This window comes from Narcine bancroftii, chromosome 2, assembly GCF_036971445.1.
Source record: "Narcine bancroftii isolate sNarBan1 chromosome 2, sNarBan1.hap1, whole genome shotgun sequence".
Taxonomy (NCBI): Eukaryota; Metazoa; Chordata; class Chondrichthyes; order Torpediniformes; family Narcinidae; genus Narcine; species Narcine bancroftii.
The window spans coordinates 52,765,135-52,783,763 of NC_091470.1; the positions used below are offsets into that span (position 1 = coordinate 52,765,135).

The 18,629-nt window shown below is 37.2% G+C and overlaps 1 protein-coding gene across 13 annotated transcripts in view; it reads right to left on the reverse strand.

Moving 5' to 3' along the window:
- Positions 1-18,629, reverse strand: part of LOC138753542 (RNA-binding protein Nova-1) — a 288,411-nt gene that overhangs the window by 71,346 nt on the left and 198,436 nt on the right. For 11 of the 13 annotated variants that reach the window (XR_011351237.1, XM_069916694.1, XM_069916690.1 and 8 more), the window contains exons 3-4: positions 7,965-8,131; positions 3,253-3,324 (exon numbers count right to left, since the gene is read on the reverse strand). Coding sequence is in view for 12 of the 13 variants with exons in the window: in XM_069916694.1 (XP_069772795.1) it covers positions 3,253-3,324; positions 7,965-8,131 (239 nt within the window). In the remaining variant the exon portion in view is untranslated. Of the gene's footprint in view, positions 1-3,252; positions 3,325-7,964; positions 8,132-8,236; positions 8,288-8,310; positions 8,363-18,629 lie in introns of those variants that run through there. The other 2 variants (XM_069916686.1, XM_069916687.1) reach the window with 2 other exon arrangements.

Here is an 18,629-nt window from a genome sequence, read left to right on the forward strand (position 1 = left end):
AAAAGCTGCAGGACTGCTGAGACTGATGCCAATTCATTATAAATGATGAAGAAATCTTTGATTAATACAAGTGTGCCAGTTTTTCTCATCATTCTTCCAAACAAAATAATAAACCAAATCAAGCAGCCTTTGGCCAACATTCTGAAGGCTGCATCACCAGGAATGTTAGTCTTAGACTTGCTTCAAGTGTGTGACATGCTGAGTTACAGATGCCAGTACATCTGTCACCTTTTTCCACAGATGATTTCAATGTAGAGTCCGGTGGCCTGAACATTTCAGCAAATTCAATTTATTTAGCGCTGTCAACTGACTTGCTCAATTTATATAAGATTAAAGGCATAGCATAGGAGTTCCTCACACAATATCAAAATAGTTTCTTACACTTTTACATTTTACATATTCGCAGTTTTTGGCTCACAAGACCAGTGTGATAATAAATAAAAGTATCAGTTCAACTAGAGCTCATTCTTTTCATGGAGTCTAGCTATTGTTCAATCACGTTTTCCTTTAGAGAACAATGTTGGGGAGCATGGTTAGCGTAGCAGTTAGCGCAACACAGTTACAGTACCAGCGATCAGGACTGTGGTTCAAATCCCGCGCTGTCTGAATGAGTTTATAAGTAAAGGAGGTTGTAGGTCAATTGGGTGTGATTGGGTGGCATGGGCTCGTGAGCTGAAAGGGCCTGTTACCATGCTGTTCGTCTAAAGCAATTAATCCTTGACCTTGGTAGCATTTGAAACCAAGGAAGGAAGTGGGATTACAGTGATATAGATATAGAAAAGAGAAAATATTTCATACTGTGATAAACTGGAAGAATAATTTTGTATTATATTGTAACATCTTAATTTTTAGTTGCAGTCACGTCAAGAACACAAATTGGAGTGGATAAAAAAAAAGGCCAGTTGTTATGAGAAAATTGCTGTAAAATATTTTTTCATACTTCATTGTTTAAAATAATTCACCACAAATGAAAATAGAAATTATTTTCTGTAATGTAATTATTCACATTCATATATTCAAACATTATGATTATTTCTATATCATTTAAAGGAAACATCCCCTGTCCTAGCCTTCTGCCTGCTCTGGATCTTTGTATATCCAACTGCTACCGAGACATCAACTGTCTCAACTTCACCATTCCCCTCACTTATTCTAATCTTAATCCTCGGAACACTCTGCCCTCCACTCTCTCTTTGCCAGTCCTCACCTCAAGATCAAACTTGCCAAGGGTAGTGCAGTTGTGTTCTCTCAGATTCCTGCTCTTACTTAATCTTTAAACAGGACCCCAACATAAAACATCAAGCACAATCATTGATCTTATCACTTCTTGTCATTTCCCTCCATCGCCTCCAATCTCATTGTTTCCCTACTCCCACTGCCCGTTCTACCTCCTATACAAAATCCATAAACCTTATTGTCCCAGTAGACCCACTGTTTCGGCATGCTCCTGCTTCCTGAACTGATATAATCTTATCTTGACTCACTTTTTTCTCCGCCTGGTCCAGTCCCTCCAAACCTACATCCGTGATACCTCATCTGCCCTCCATCAGTCCAACAATTCCAATTCCCTGAACTCGACCGTCTCATTTTCACTATGAACGTCCCATCTCTATACACCTCCATCTCAATACCAGGGGACTAAAGGCCCTTAATTTCTTTATCAACAACAGATCCAAACAGTTTCCATTTATCACCACCCTCCTCCACCTGGAAAAACTTGTTCTCATCCTTCTGAGTTTACATTTCTCTCTTTAGCTTATGCGTCTTTCTTGAGTCCAGTCTTTGCACAACCATTAAGTAGAAATTCTGCCTGGCCCACAGGAAAAAGAATCATGCCTGAACTCTGACAATAAATCTGAACTTTGAATTTTGAGCATGTAGTCCCACCTTTGTCAAACAGTTCTGCTTCAGAAAGTGAACATTTTGTTATAGGTGATTAACATCTTTTATAAATTTTGTTTTTCAAAAAGATCCTACTATAATGAGACTAATGCTTTTTTGTGGGTTGGAATCTTCTGTGTAACCCGACATTAGTTTTACAGATTAGGGCATATTTTGTGGCAAGTACTTTCCCTGGAGTACGAGCAAAGGAAATTTCTCAACGAGGCACATAAGAAGTTTGTAAGTTCAGAAGAGAGAAACGGTTGCTAAAATGTCATTTTTATAAATAGAGAACAGCTGCAGAGCAGAAAAGGTTTAAGGAAATAAATCTAGATGCTGGGGTTACAGCAGCTGAAGATACAGCAATCCATGGAAGCAAGATAAAAAATCAGAAATGCACAAGAATGCAAAACTAGACATTAATTAAGTAATGGGAGAAGTTACAGAAATTTGGAGGCATGAGCCACTGGGAGTCATCTATTTTTAATCCAAACCTCAGGAAAGAGAACAAATTTCAACTTTATTTCAAATGTATTCATGTACTCTACAGCACTGGACAGATATGTTGCAAATCTCCTCTTACAGTGTTTTGTTGAAGTGTTTCATTTCAGCACTCGATTTTGTACAGCTGGAACTATTTTTAAGAAGTCAAAAAGTTGTACAACATGAAAATGGCTCATTCAGCCCACCAAATTTATGCCAACTTTTTACCCATCTGCATAAACCTCATTTGTCTTCATTGGGTCTCAATAAATGGCCCTGATCCAAAATGCTAATTGACCATTTATATTCATGGATCCTGCCTGACCTGCTGATTTCCTCCATTGTTTGCTCAACATTCCAGTATCTGCCTCTATTTTCAATTTTGCTCCTCCTTCTTTTTGAAACAACATGACCAAACATTGGCGAAGTTGCACTCTGGAGCTTCTGCCCATGTTCAGCTAGAACACAACACGAGTTACATCATAATGCACAACAGGAATAACCATTCATCTAGTTTACACACCCTTTGTGTTTATGCTTCAATCAGTTGAGAAAACAGAGATGTTATTTTTGACAAAAGGCATTTTTGTTAGTGAAGGGAAAACTGGAAACAAATAGGCACAGAGACAAGCGCATATTTTCTGTTCTTACCAGAAACAGTCAGTCAGTTAAAGCAAAAGCCCACAATCCTGCAGGCATGATGTTCTATAATAAGCAGCATCCCACTTTTGCTGTGGAACGAGCCCTCTAGTCTAATCTAAAGCTAGTTATTAACATAAGTACCTGTTACAAAATATTCAAGTCCAGGAAAGGCCTCCTTCCCAGCGTGGCTGCACAATGTTCTCTATACCTGTGAAAGTATGGTGTAGATGGTAGATGATACTGTACCTGATTGGCTCTGGTGGTGGTCATGGGGTCAGATGGAGAGGACTTGGTGGTAGTTGGGGAAGATGGCAATGTCTGGGAATAAAGCAATTCAGGAGGAAATCACCAACCTTATGCCTTATATTGAACAATCCCAATGCAATTAATTGCAAACAGTCCAAGGTAGCTTATTTTGGCTAAAATTTTAGTTAATATTTCTATAATTATTCATTCATAACCAGCCTATGCCAATGAAGGATGAATGAGATTTACGATGAAGAGCTGGTGTCCAAATTATAAAGTTGTTAGCCTTTTCAAATGTCTTTTGAATATTTAAAAATTATTGCTACCTACTTTGGCTGATGTAGCACAGAATAAATATATAACAGACACTTCTGTTTTTTGAGCACATACATGAGCTAGTTTTTGAACAACATTTCTCTCTGCACATTTCTGAAAAAAAAAAATCTGGATCCACTGCTTTGAACTACATTGGAGCAAAATGTTTGATGAATTCAAATGCCAGGTAAATGCCACTTGGATCTTTCAAGGGAGATGCATCCTAGCCTAAATATTTCAACAGATCTAGTAGGACATTACTGGATTTTGAATAGAATATCAATGGTTGGTTAAAATATGACTCCAAACCAAATGATTTACGAAAGGTTATTTAGATTGAACTGTGAATCGATTATCAAAGGCAAAAGGAAATGCAGATTTGAGAGCTGGGAATTAATTTGTTAATCATCTATTATTCTAAAATTTTGAGAATTGAAATTCAAAACAGTTTTTAATCAATATTATGTCAATTTTAAGGGTAATTGTTTTGAAAAAAATACTCTTTACATTATTTATCTCCAGATCAGCAAATAAAATCATTTTTGTTTGCTACACTTTGAATGTTTTTCTTGTGTTGCAGAAATGTTATTCAAAAGGACTGAAGGAAGACTGTCTGCAAAATGAACCTCTGTAGATGGCAAAATAATTTTTCCAAATCCTTTTTCCACATTAAAATATCACCTGTCAGTGCTGCTGGAAACTTGCATGTAAATTTTTCATTAGTCAGACAGCTGTATCTCAAAAGAGGAGCCAAATATCAAATAAGCAATGGCATTTATGCTATTTTATGATGGGTCAGAAAGAAATTGTATTAAAACTGAGGGATATTTCACTATCAACGACAACCTCAGGAACAGTTTACTGATAATCATGCTCGCAAAGCAAAAAATAAGAAATAATAAAATGATTCTTTCTCATCTTCCAGGTGAACCATGAAAAAGCAAGTGAAAATAAGAATGGGAAATATAACTGAATTATTGTCCAGGTCATCTTCCAGAGCAACTTAATTGCTTGAGCTCTATTAGGATGTCAAGTTGCTGAATAAATCCAGTGACCCCTTAGGAAGGAAGCAAGATATTAATAGGTAAGGCTGGAGATAAACAGGTGTCTGTCAGCAGGATACATATTAATGTTTTAGCTCCACCAGTGGTTAGGTAAGGGGTTTCTTTTATACGACAATCAATATGTATTGACCTTTACTCCCATTTTCATTCCAGCTTTGAATAGGGTTTCAACCCTTTTCAATTATTTGAGATGCTCCCAGAAGGGAAAAGGAATCTTCTGAGTATTGGTGCTGGGAAAGAGGATGAAAAACTGTAGTTTGACCATCATTCCAACTGCTTTTCAACTGCTAGGATTCTCTGTTCTCTGCTCTCCATCTGGAATCCTCAAGCTAAGATTTCAACTTGGGATCTCTGGCCTACTACTTAGAATATTGCGGCTCCAAAAATTCTTTTGTGGCTTGGAATACTACACAGAAATGACAATCAGGGTATCTAGAACTAGGAGTCACTGACTCATGCATTTAGGGGTGAAATGAGATGTATTTTCTTAACCAAGAGGGTTGTGAGACTTTTGAATTTTCAGCCGAAGAAGGCTCTGAAAGTTTGGTAGCTGAAAATTTTCAAGATACTTTTCAATTTTGAGAGAATTGTGGGATATGGAGATCTAGTCAATGGCGTGAAGTAAAAGATCAACCATGATTTCACTGAATGCTGGAGCAGGCAGAGGGGCCAAATGTCCTACTCTTCTTTCTATTTCGTGCATTTTTATAAAAAATTAAAAAGTAGCATTTGAAATAGCAAGATAATAAATGTCAAACAATGATCAGTTTGATCTTCAATATTTCAGGCATCAATTTCTCAAATGATTTCAACTGCACAAAAATAGTTGCACTTTCCATAATGCTATGCTCCTGACTTCGCAGACAGGAAATGTTGATGGCCTTTTAAGGAAATAAATATGTAAATTCTTTTTTTTACATAGAGCATGCAAAAAATGGACACTCCCATTTTGGAGCTCAAGGCGTTTTATCCAAGGATGTAAAAAGTAGCATTAGTGATCCCAATTGTTTCACAGAGTACTTCACAGTACAAAATTTTCTTTTGTATGACGTTGAGCAGTGAGCATAGGAGTTTTGCTAACGATGCCTCTAATAGCAGTTTTATGCAGAACCATGCTTGGGAGGCTGTGGTTAAATATATGGTGAATGATAATATACTTGCCTTTGGGACTTGTATAAATGCAGTGTAGTCATGTATGCTCACAGAGCTCCAATTAAGAATTCAATTTCCATTAACTTATATGAAACTGAATTTTGGAGGCGCACTGCACATTCAGTTAACTGTGTAATCAACACATGTGTCTGAAACCAAATTCTACCCGCCCCCATCCTCTGATGTCTTTGGGTAGATCCAGTGGTAGCATGGATACCCAGTCACTAAAAATTGCTGCTAGCTAGCAGTTTGGTTAAAAAAAAAGTTGTTGTGGAAGTTTCCCAGTTCTTGAATGTTCTCCCACAAACAATAGCTCACACAAAATTGCAATAAAGTTAGTTATAGGGATTCCAAACATTATTGATGAAGTGTACTCAATGTTGCACAATTGGACATCATAACAGAATTGGCAGTCTTTTTTATGCAGTTTTACATGTTTCTAGTGGTCTTCTGTTTTGGTCATACACGCCCCACAATAATACAAAACCAAATGTATTTTCTTAATGATTTCACCACAAACTAATTACTTTCTCCCCTCTGAATTCATTTTTTTTTGTTCTTGTGCTTTGGTCTGTTGGTTTGCTATGAGCAGGACATTGATATATTTCAATGTATCTAAAACTTCTGTATAAATGATGCTTTAACCTTGAAATATTTCTTGTTCCAGTCAAATGATTGTTGTGTGTTAAATTTGGACATGACAAAATCAAGAATGAATGTTTTCATCTCAAAAACAATCTTCATTCTTCAATTTTATTTTAAATCCTTGAAATTGCTTCTGACAGGTGGGAACAAATCACATGAAAGGAAATTGGTATTATACAAGAATTGTGCCAAAGATTTTACTTTGTCCTTTACTTACAGTCAACAGATAATGGATAATACAAGGTTATTAATGAGTTATTTTCTTGCATTTACTTAAAACACAGAATCTTACTCCCATTATTTTGAGCTGCAACATATTATTGAAACTTTTTGCCAAATGTCCTTGTTTGTGAATTCTGAATGATATCAACATACTGTTAATTCAAGTCAACCTTGTTCATTCATTCTACATGATGGGAAGAATGGGGCTAAAAATATACTATTATGGTCTGCTGTAACTACTTCCGTATAATCTTAGAAGCTGATGTTGCAGTGAGATTTGAGTCTTGTGTGCTTATTTTTATTAAAACAAAGTTCTGAAATGAATACAGGTGACTATAATTTATAAAATATTGGGATTTTCTGTTTTGAGGAACTGAGAGTCACTAACTATTGTCCTTGAGCAATGAATATTTTCACAATTTCATTTTATAATAGTTCTAATTGTGAATTCATCTAAATCATCTGTTGTTCAAAACAGAATTTTGTCTTAAATAATCCATTAATAATTTTAAAATGTACAGTTGATTCTACAAAAAATCAGTTATGCCAAAGGCTGCAAAAGAAATCCTCACTGCCGCCTATTCAAGACCAGTAATAAATGATACTGTGGTATAAGACTAAACATTTCAGATAGGGATCATTCTTAGCAGGACCTTTACTGTGCTGGAAAACAGTTGGCTCAATTTACAGGGGCAACAAGAAAATTATAACAAACTCCTCTTGCAATAATGATGCCAAGGGAAAAGGGCATAACTGATATGAAAAAAGTAGCAATTTTATACAACTGGCTGACTGGATAAACAGGAAAGTGCAAGCTCCAATGAAATGTATTTCCTTTTATATATTAAAAAACTTACCATTTACTTCAATTTCATTTGCGTAAAAGGATTGCAGACAGTCTTCCTTTAACAATATGTTTTACTTGACACAATTAATAAACCTACCTCAAATGCATTGATATAGATCAATATTCAAACAACAGACAATCAGCAACAAAGTTGTTACCACAAGGTAACAATTATTGAACAAAAATAATATGCATAGACTTGGGAAGATGGTAGGAGTCACCTGAATGACCCATTAATTGATTTCTTCATCAAAATATGTTGTGGACAAATTGGGTCCTCAGTTAAATTTCTAATAACCTCAATTTATTTCTCCTTTGGTTGACTAGACATGGAATTTTAAAGTTAACATTATTCTACTAGCCATCTGGCTAGTTGATTAGCAACCATGCTCTTCCCCCACCACCCATTGTGTATACTAATTCAAGTTCAAACAAAATTCTGATATTAAACACTCTGATTAACTTACTTGTTTGATACGATCTGGGTTCACCGTGGTCTGAGGCTGCAGAATACTAACTGGTTCAGTCTTCGCCATATTCTGAGGCATTTCTCGGATTTTCTCGGCAATAAAGCTGTGAACTGCATTCAGAGCTTCCACTGTTCCCTGGATCAGACATACCCGCTCTGTTGTTCCTGCAGAAAAAATGTCAGAAAGCAAAAAATAATGAACATCATTGTGAAAAGTAAAGGCAAGTAAGCAATACACTTAAAATCTATCACTTTCATCTTTTCACAGACATGTTGTACACAAATATCAATGAATTTTATATGGAATAAACAAGAGGATGGATAAAGAAAATGGAGTGGCATACAATATATAGATTTACAAAAAAGCTTGTGGTGCCAACTATTAAGTAAGAGAGTTATGCAACTATTAAGTAAGAGAGCTTGCTTCATGTCAAATGGAATTAACAAACTGTGGTCATGTGGAGAAAGAATTCGTTGCAAGAAGATGCAGATTAAACCAACAACCTTCATGAGGAAAACATGTTATTTGTGAGTCAAAAGTACACATGTAGTTGTTAGATGAAAAACAGGTCCATGTCATTAAAAATAAAGATCAACTAGTGAAATTTAAAATGAGCCAAGAAAGATGCTGCTATAATAATTTTAGTCTGTGATATTTAAACTTAGATTTTAATTTGCTCTTCACAATAAATAATTATTTCAATATCTAAAATTACAAGGTTGCAAAAGATATTCTCACAGTTTTGAAATGAAGGAAAAAAATATGGATTATGAAATATGAAACATTAACTCTATTTGTCACTCTTGAAATTCTGCCTGATCTCTTGAGCATTTCTAGCTTATTCTCTTTTTATTTCAGATTTCCAACATCTCTACTTGTTTTGCCTTTACATTCATTTTATTTGTCATTTCACTTTACGCAAAGCAGTAACACTGCGTGAATGCCCAAAATATAGGTGATCTCTTCTGGAAATGCTCAATATAAATAATATACTATTTTACCCAGTATGTGCTTAATAGTTATACCAATAATGTCCTCTGAGTTTCTAACTCCTGGTGAAATAATGTGCAAGGTCATGCAGAGTAATATATAGGAAACACCCGGACTCCAGAAAGTATGTCTGATTCATTTGAGGTTCTTCTCAAACTGTGCACAATGGTAGACATATAATCAAATATATCATGTCACACTTATTTACATTTCTTCTTTGAAAGGAAAACGAGTGAAACTTGTTTAAAAATATTAACAATTCTAACTGATCAATTGATTTTGAATTCTCTTTGATCCTTTTAGGTAAACTGTATTTCCCATCCCAGTTTCCAACCCTACTCTTAATCCTAGACTAAAAAGAAGGCTCCTTTTGGTCACGTTTTATGTCAAACCATCAACAGCTGTCGGACTCATTTCAGGATTCTCCTTTCTTCTACTGAGATCAACTGGTCAATATGAAACTTTCTGAAACTCTCATTCTTGTGAGGAGTTGTGGAATGTGGCATTGATTTGTTCTTCAAAAGAAGATCTGTGAATTCTCATTTCATACTATCTTGCATGGCTTATTTTTTTTCCTCATTTTATTTCCCGATCCCTCAGCATCCTCATTGTTAGATTCTATTTTGTTTCACAATCTGCTCAAATAGAAATTGATAGAAATTGTGGTCATTACAAGCTCCCAGGGGAGCTCATGAGTCACAGAAAAATGAATCTGATTCTCCTGCAGTGAGTTCAGTGGCAATGTATGATCCAATACCTTTCGGATGGATAACCACTAAAAATGCTATTCACATCTTTCTCCCAATAGACTACATGGAAACATTTGGAGTGGTGCTCTCGGTAGCTTCCAGCAATAGTACAGTACAGCACCCCGTATCCAAAACTATTGGGACCAGACGTATTTCGGTTATTGGGCTTTTTCAGTTGTTGGAACAATGGAACTAAGCAGCAAAGTCGCATCAGCAGAATATTTGTCTCAGCAGTTAAATATCAAGAACAAACAATGGCCGCCTTTCTGAGAACTGACATGATGCCACAAGTGGAAAATTCACATGAAATAATGTTAAATACTTACAAAAAAAATCTCTACTTACAAAATAAGATAAATGCAACACCAAACACTAGAAATTCTCCTCAATGGCTTTTTCCAATGTTTCTTCCAGTGTCATCTGCCTCAGTAACAATGCTTTTTGACTTAGGACTCTCGCTTTGATTTTATAAACTGACATGATTTCTTGTTCTGTTATGAATAAATGCTGCTCTCATCCTTCAATAAGTCTATCACACATTTTCACCATGTCATCTAAAGGCACTTTTTTTCATCGCAATCAACGATGCAGAACAATTTCAGTTATTTCACCATTGGTCAGTGAATGAACAATTGGAGTCTCATTATCGATGTTAAAATCTTCTTCAATATCTACTTCTTCCAGCTTACTGATGGACTCTGTATATGTAAGAAGGTCACACAACATTTTTTTCTCACCTGACATACAGAATCCTTCAAAATCACCTTGTGGTCTGTCATCGTCACTGAACATAATTGCAGGCCAGAGGTTGTGCCAGGCATGAACAACTGTGTCTTTAGTCACTGTGTTCCAAGCCTTAGGCATCCTATATGCTAAACTCCTTTTGGAAATCTGCCACACCTCTGCTGACAGCATATTGTTCAAGAAAGTGTTTTTATATTCACTCCTCATTAATCTAAGTATACCTTGCTCACATGGCTGAATTAATGAAGTCACATTTGAGGGTAAGTACATGACACAAATATCTTTGGTGAGATTTTTTTCAGATGGAGAATGAAGAGTAAGGTGCAGTTGTTGAGGAATAAAAAAAATCTTGTACTCATCATCCAGTCCAGCTTCCCTACAGTGAGCACAACCCACTGGCACAAAATGTTTGCTAAATCAAACAGAAAAGATATCCCTAATAATCCATGCCTTTTTGTTTGCATCATAATGGACTGATAAGAAATTCTCTCCTTTAAAATAATGAGGACACAAACTTTTGCCTATCACAGCCAGCTTACACATATGCATGCCTGCTGCATTAGCATATCCCAGCACAGTTATTCTGTCCTTAGCATCCTTAATTCCTGGAAGACTGTCTCATCAGCTGTAGTCGACATTCTTCTGGGGCAATAATGCCAAAACAGTGATGTTTCATTGGCATTATAGACTTGTTCTGGCGCCAGATTTTCATCAGCGATGATCTTGGCAAACTCGTCAATGAATTTCTCCACTGATTCATAATCTGCAAATGCTTTATCACCACAAATCTTCAAAAAATGAATGCCATGTCTTTTCTTAAATTTATTCAACCAGCTTGTTGAATATTCGGTTCCCTTCAATTTTTAGCTTATCATGATAGAGCTTTGCTTGTTTCATGATCAACATAGCATTAAGCAGCATGTGTTCACTGTGATGCGGACAGATCCATTCTATTAATACATGATTGAGATCTTTTAGCTTCATGCAGTGTTTTTCTATTTTTCAGCAAAGAACTTCAATACTTTATCCTTCTGTTTCTTCAGGACATAGATTGTAGTCATTCCAACACCTTACTCTTCTGTATGATGTCTCACACTTACACTGCTGTCCAGTTTTGCCTACAGCTTTGCTTTCTGTTCTATAGATAAACACTTCCTCGTTTTCTTATCACTGTCATCCATAAAGGTATCTGCAGGCCTTTTTGCCATTTTCAACTCTATTTTTGTACACCAGAGCTCTGTTGTAATCAAAATGGTGCCACAGAGTGTCAAAGCCCCATATGGGCAAGTCAGGTGGTGATTAGTTTTTCAACTTGATAATTAAAAAAGGTTCGGCTTTTGGATCTTTTCGATTTTTAGAACTTTGGATATGCGGTACTCGACCTGTAGTGGAATATTGTGCACTTTCAAGGGATTATTTCCTGTGCAAAGCCATTTGACAGAATTATATGCTATTGATTTCATATTAACAATGTCCCAATCTCCAAGATCCTCTATTATTTATCATTATGGTTTTTAGGTATAATAACTTGATGTCTCCTTGATTTGTGGACAAACTGTGATATCAAGGCTTTATCCTGACTTATTATTGAAGTAACATCTAACTGGACAATTGATATTCAATATTATACTCATATGGAGACAGGAGGTTGGCTGTCAACCATATTCCTGAGACCTCTTTTGTGGGTCCAAGACTATGTAAAAAGTGTTTGCCATCAGTGGCCAAAGTGCGTGGCTTGACTCTAAAAACAAATCTGTTGGAACATTTGGATTCTAAATATGATTTCCAATGCCTTCTTCTCTGAGTATTGTTTTTTGTTCTTTCAAATTCAAGTTTATTTGTTAATCAATTGTGGCAGTACAGTCCAATGAGGCAGTGTTCTCCAGTCCATGGTGCAGAACAGTGCAAAACATACAGACATATGATACATATTGTTGTGGACCATGGACAGTTTTATTTCTGACCAGGGACAGTGACTGACTGAAAGGAACACACACTTTGTGGAGCACCGGAGCAGCGAGCCGGGAGAGTGAACAGCTACCTGGAGCGCGAGAGCCACGCACTGAAGCCTGTGGGCTTGCTAAGAGTGCTCCCGCTGCTGTCCACCCCTCTCCTCCAATCAAGATGGCTGAAGACACGTGCTGCAGCAGTTAAATCATCCAGCGCGCTGAGGAACGAACTGTCAGTGTGTTCATCTGGCAGCTCCAGTTAAAAGGCAGGAGGCTGAGATGCTCTGTTCGCAGGTGCCAGCACTGCTGTTCTGACAGCAGATTTTACACTCTGATTCCCAGAGTGTGTGTCTGACCTGTGCTTCTCCAATCCCCTTTTGAGAAGAGGACTTCGTATGACAAAAGACACTTGCTATAACCAAAGGCAAGGTTTTGACAGAAAAGACTTTGTGTGACAGAGGGTCACCTGTTGCAACCCCAAAGAGGGCTTCGGAGGTGTGGACTTCATGCTAGTGACTAGAAGGTCACTGTGAGAAACTCCCTTGTGAGAAAACTGAAAGTGGTTGTTACCACACAAGAAACTAAGTAATGTCTCCTGTATTCACCTACTAAGGTCTTAAGTCTGCTCAGTGACAACATCATATCTCTCCATGTTCAACCCAAAGACTTGTGAACAACTGAATTACGACATTAAAGCCTGGAGACCAGATACAATGGACTGTTCTTTTGACTGACTTACTTGATGAGACTGACTTATGGAATTTGCTTTGGGAGTTTATTTTGGGGGATTTGGCCTTAGATTTCACATACACACTATTTATATCCATTGTTAGCATATAGTTGCCATAAAGGCTTATGTTTGGGTGTTGAGCTTATTGAAATAATATTATTGACAATGGTTAAAAAATTTGAATTAAATTTAACCCATCTGTTTATGCATCTTTCAATTGCAGCTGGTGTGGTGTAAAAATATATACAGTTCATATTTTAAAATAAATAAGTCGGAGTGGCTGCTTCAACCTAATGCGCCACTATTTTGTCTATTGATGATGCATGGGACACAAAGCTATTTTTTTTAAATAATGTGGCTTAGCAATACCCCATCTTCATAACCAGAGCCATCTGAAGCAAGCTTTATCGTGTAAGTAGCAATGGAGTGACTGGAGAGCCACATTAGGTCATTTGTTGCAGAGGTTATACATGCTCCGCTGGTCATTTTGTGACATTAATATAATTCATCCTTCAACTGTTGATGCCTCATGAAATCTGACAGAAAATTGGCAGAATATTGGACTACAATTTGGAAAGATTAAAATTCAGGAATACTTTTACTGTATAGTCTTGCCGTCATCTTGTCAGCATATGATGCATTGGGCTTCCTTTAACATCATGTCCATAGAAGCCTGAGAAGTCTGGATGAACACTTGATGACTTAACATTCGACAATTATCAGATGGTGTTGATTTCTTTATCCACGTTTAATGTGCATACATGCAGAATGACAGGTTCAGCTAGGTAAAGAAAATGGACTATGCCAATGAGAGTACAGTTCCTGAGTTTTAAATCTATTTTTCAAATTTGTTCAACTTCACCATCACTGTCAAAGAGAAGCCACATCTTCAAAACACATGAACCTTTTCTCCATATGGTCCTGGTCTTCTTCTTTGGCTTGGCTTCGCGGACGAAGATTTACGGAGGGGGTAAAAGTCCACGTCAGCTGCAGGCTCGTTTGTGGCTGACAAGTCCGATGCGGGACAGGCAGACACGGTTGCAGCGGCTGCAGGGGAAAATTTGTTGGTTGGGGTTGGGTGTTGGGTTTTTCCTCCTTTGCCTTTTGTCAGTGAGGTGGGCTCTGCGGTCTTCTTCAAAGGAGGTTGCTGCCCGCCAAACTGTGAGGCGCCAAGATGCATGGTTTGAGGCGATATCAGCCCACTGGCGGTGGTCAATGTGGCAGGCACCAAGAGATTTCTTTTGGCAGTCCTTGTACCTTTTCTTTGGTGCACCTCTGAAACGGTGGCCAGTGGAGAGCTCGCCATATAACACGATCTTGGGAAGGCGATGGTCCTCCATTCTGGAGACGTGACCCACCTGGTCTAGGCCCCGAGCAAATGGTCTTTTTCTTTGATTGAATGTTAAAGTGGACTTTGTGCCCCTCGAGGCCGGTTTAAAATCCTTGAACAATGTTTATGTTTTGTTCTAACTCACTGTTAATTCCTTAAGTTGTGTTTTCAGAATATATAAGTAGTCTGTGACCAGGACAAGAAACTTCACATTTTGATTAATATAAGAAATTATACATTATAGATTTCAATGATTTACTAGAATAATTTTCAGACTCAGGATCCTTTTTGGTTAACTGCACTTTGCTTGCATCAATGTCTTAATCTCTGCTCATAAATGAGAAGTCAATAGCAGCATTAAATATCATTAAGATTTTCTAGCAAAGTATCTGCTGCTTAAGCTTTGTTCTGTGCTCTGCTCATCGGCTGATCTAGCCTTAAACTACCATATTTCTACTGAGTGATTTCCATTTCATCAATAGCAACTTTACCTGTCAGTCACGCCTTTCAGATCAAATTCAGTCATGTGACTATGACAGTTCTGTAGCTATCATCTTTGCTCCTGGTATTTGTCCCAAACAATATTAATAGGGCGTCACAGTTGGTGTAGCGGTTAGCACAACACCTTTACAGCGATTGGGACTGTCTGTTTGGGGTTTCCCCATGGGGCTCCAGTTTCCTCTCACCATTCAAAATAGTTAATTGGGTGTAAATTGGGTGGTGCAGACTCGTGGGCCGCAATGTCCTGTTACCATGCTGTATGTCTAAAAAATATTCTAATATTATGCATGAACCAACATTTTTAGCACACTTTTTGAAACTTAATCCATCGATGTGGATACTTTAAAGTTAAACATTCATTTAATAATTTGAACTGCATTTGCTTCACTGTTACCCTGGACACAAATATGTCCTGCCTGGAGTCAGTAAGATGTAAAAATTATAAGATCGAGACAGATTCCTCACTCTAAGTAATGTTAATTGGTTTCACCTGATCTTTAATTTTCAGCTCAAACTTGTAATTCTCAATGATCTCCAAATGTGCTGGATTAAATGCATTCTGTAATCTATCACCTCACTAAATGGAACATTTGTCTTATGTGCCATGAGATAGTTGTTATAGATGCTCTCTTATATTCTTATATTCTGTTGTGGGTTATTTTTGTGCAAAAACATCTGGTTCTTCCCTTAATTTCAATAATTTTGTTTGAATGAAAATCATTTCCATCCATTCTAGATAAATGTAAAAGAAATACCAGTATACACTTTATCATAAATGTTATTGTTCCTAATGTAGCCAAATTAGATCCAGGCTGCATAAACTTGGCTCAAGAACAATTTTTTTCCCCCAGCAATTTTCAGGCTTTTGAATCAATCCATACTACCTATTGGCCCATATCCCAGAATCACCAAAAAAAACCTGTGTGCACCATTGAAATGCCACTTGTTATCTTGCAAAAGCTGCAACCCTGAATATATATTATAATTTTATATTTATTATCTCCTTATCTTCTTGGCTTATGGTGGTAATTTAATTTATACTGTTGTAGTTGGTCTATGTCATGTACCTGTGCAGGATGTAAGAATTCTGGTGCATCTGTGCATTGTGGACATTGTAATTTAATTTATACTGTTGTAGTTGGTCTATGTCATGTACCTGTGCAGGATGTAAGAATTCTGGTGCATCTGTACCTTGTGGACATTGTAATTTAATTTATACTGTTGTAGTTGGTCTATGTCATGTACCTGTGCAGGATGTAAGAATTCTGGTGCATCTGTACCTTGTGGACATTGTAATTTAATTTATACTGTTGTAGTTGGTCTATGTCATGTACCTGTGCAGGATGTAAGAATTCTGGTGCATCTGTGCATTGTGGACATTGTAATTTAATTTATACTGTTGTAGTTGGTCTATGTCATGTACCTCTGCAGCCTGTAAGAATTCTGGTGCATCTGTACATTGTGGACGTTGTAATTTAATTTATACTGTTGTAGTTGGTCTATGTCATGTACCTCTGCAGCCTGTAAGAATTCTGGTGCATCTGTACATTGTGGACGTTGTAATTTAATTTATACTGTTGTAGTTGGTCTATGTCATGTGCCTGTGCAGCATTTAAGAATTCTGGTGCATCTGTACATTATGGACATTGTAATTTAATGTATACTGTTGTAGTTGGTCTATGTCATGTTCCTCTGCAGCCTGTAAGAATTCTGGTGCATCTGTACCTTGTGTTTTTATGTACATGGCAAGACTCTCATCATTACTGCTCTGCAAAACTCTCCATGACTGTTTCAAAGTCAATACTTGCACCAATCTGAGACCATTACTGTGACCAATCTCAAGTTTTTACACTCATCCTACCAATTAATTGATGAATTCGTAGATTCATAAGAGTTCTACACTACAGAAATACATTGGCCCATTAAGTTATTGTGCTGATAAACCTCGAGCTTGTCTCAAATGGCAGCATTTAGCTTATATCCCACTGAACTATTCTTGACCAAAAACGTGTCCAAATATCTTTTAACCGTCGCAGTTCACTCCAGTTCTACCAGCTTCTCTGTTGAATACTTGCCTCTGCGATTCTTTTTAAATCTTTCCCCTCTCAGCTTAAACATATACTTTCTTGTTTTAGATTCCCCTACAGTCAGAAAATGACTGTGATTACTTAATCTATGCCTTTCATTATTTTATAAAGCTCCACAAGATCCCTTCTCAGCCTGCTACGCTCAAGAGAAAACAGACCCAGCCTATGCAATCTCTCCTCCTAACTCAAGCCAACTAGTCCAGGTATCATCCTTGCAAATCTTTTCTGTACCCTCTCACATCCTTTCTAAGGCACTATAACAGAGGTGCATGCAATATCATCAACATTTTGTACATCTAAAATACAACATCCTAACTCTTATACTCAATACCCATCTGATGAAGGCAAGCATCGCTTTTGTTACCACTTGTCAGCCTGTGTCTCCTTGTTTACATTTCATCCTTTTGTATACATATCTTTTCTTGAGTGCAGTTTTTTTTTTACATTACTGATAAATAGAAATTCTGTCCGACCCGCAGGAAAAACAGTCTCAGGATTGTTCAAGAATGTACTCTGACAATAAACCTGAAATTTGAACCTATGTTTCAGGCAAAATCAGGGGGTGTAATCAGGTTTTAACATTAGGGCAGTGGTTCTCAACCTCTTTCTTTCCACTCACATACCACTTTAAGCATTCCCTATGCCATAGGTGCTCTGAGATTAGTAAGGGATTGCTTAAGGTGGCATATGAGTGGGAAGGGAAGGTTGTGAATCACTGTTCTAGACCCAATTGATATGGAAATATTATACTTGAAAAAATTTGTCATTGGCCCATTTCCTTTGGAGTAATGAAACTGTGCGCATAACGAGACCATTAGGTACGATTGAAACAGTAGTTTTCAACCTTTTTCTTTCCACCCACATTCCACCTTAAGCAATCCCTGACTAATCACAGAGCACCTACGGCATTGGGAATACTTAAAGTGGTATGTGAGTGGAAAGAAAAAGGTTGAAAACCACTGCATTAGGGGAAGAAAACACGTAAAAAAGGCGTCACAACCACTGTTCTCTCAAAAGTGAGCGCGTGATCACGCGCAAACATGTTTTGTAACCAACGTATAAAGGAAATTAATGTGTGCACAAAAGGTTAGTTATCTAAAATAATGCAGTTCAAAGTATAGAAGAAACTCTTAACTAAATATGTTACTTCATAGAATGCAATCATACTTGTATTATATGCTAAAACATGGCAGTATAGTTTTATTAGCCATGAGAGATAGGCAGTGCCAAAATGATCTTGAAACAAATTCAAGTTTACATATTTGCACAAGCATTCAGACCGCACATACTTTTGTCACAGGGAAAGATTGCTCATGGTTTACTTTTCTAGATGCTTCGTGACCCTCTGAGTTTCTCCAGCATTTTTGTGTACTGCACTAGATCCCAGCAAATGTGTGTTTTCTTGTTTACTTGGAGCTAGTGATAGCTTCTTTTTGAATGGATTAGGTTGGTGGCTGAGGAGGTAGGAGAAATGAAGGATGTGAACAACTATGCCCATGAACCGATCAGGAGAAAATAAAGCTTTTATTGGCAAGTACCTCACACGATCAATCAACGCTAACAGCATTGCAATACAGTTCAG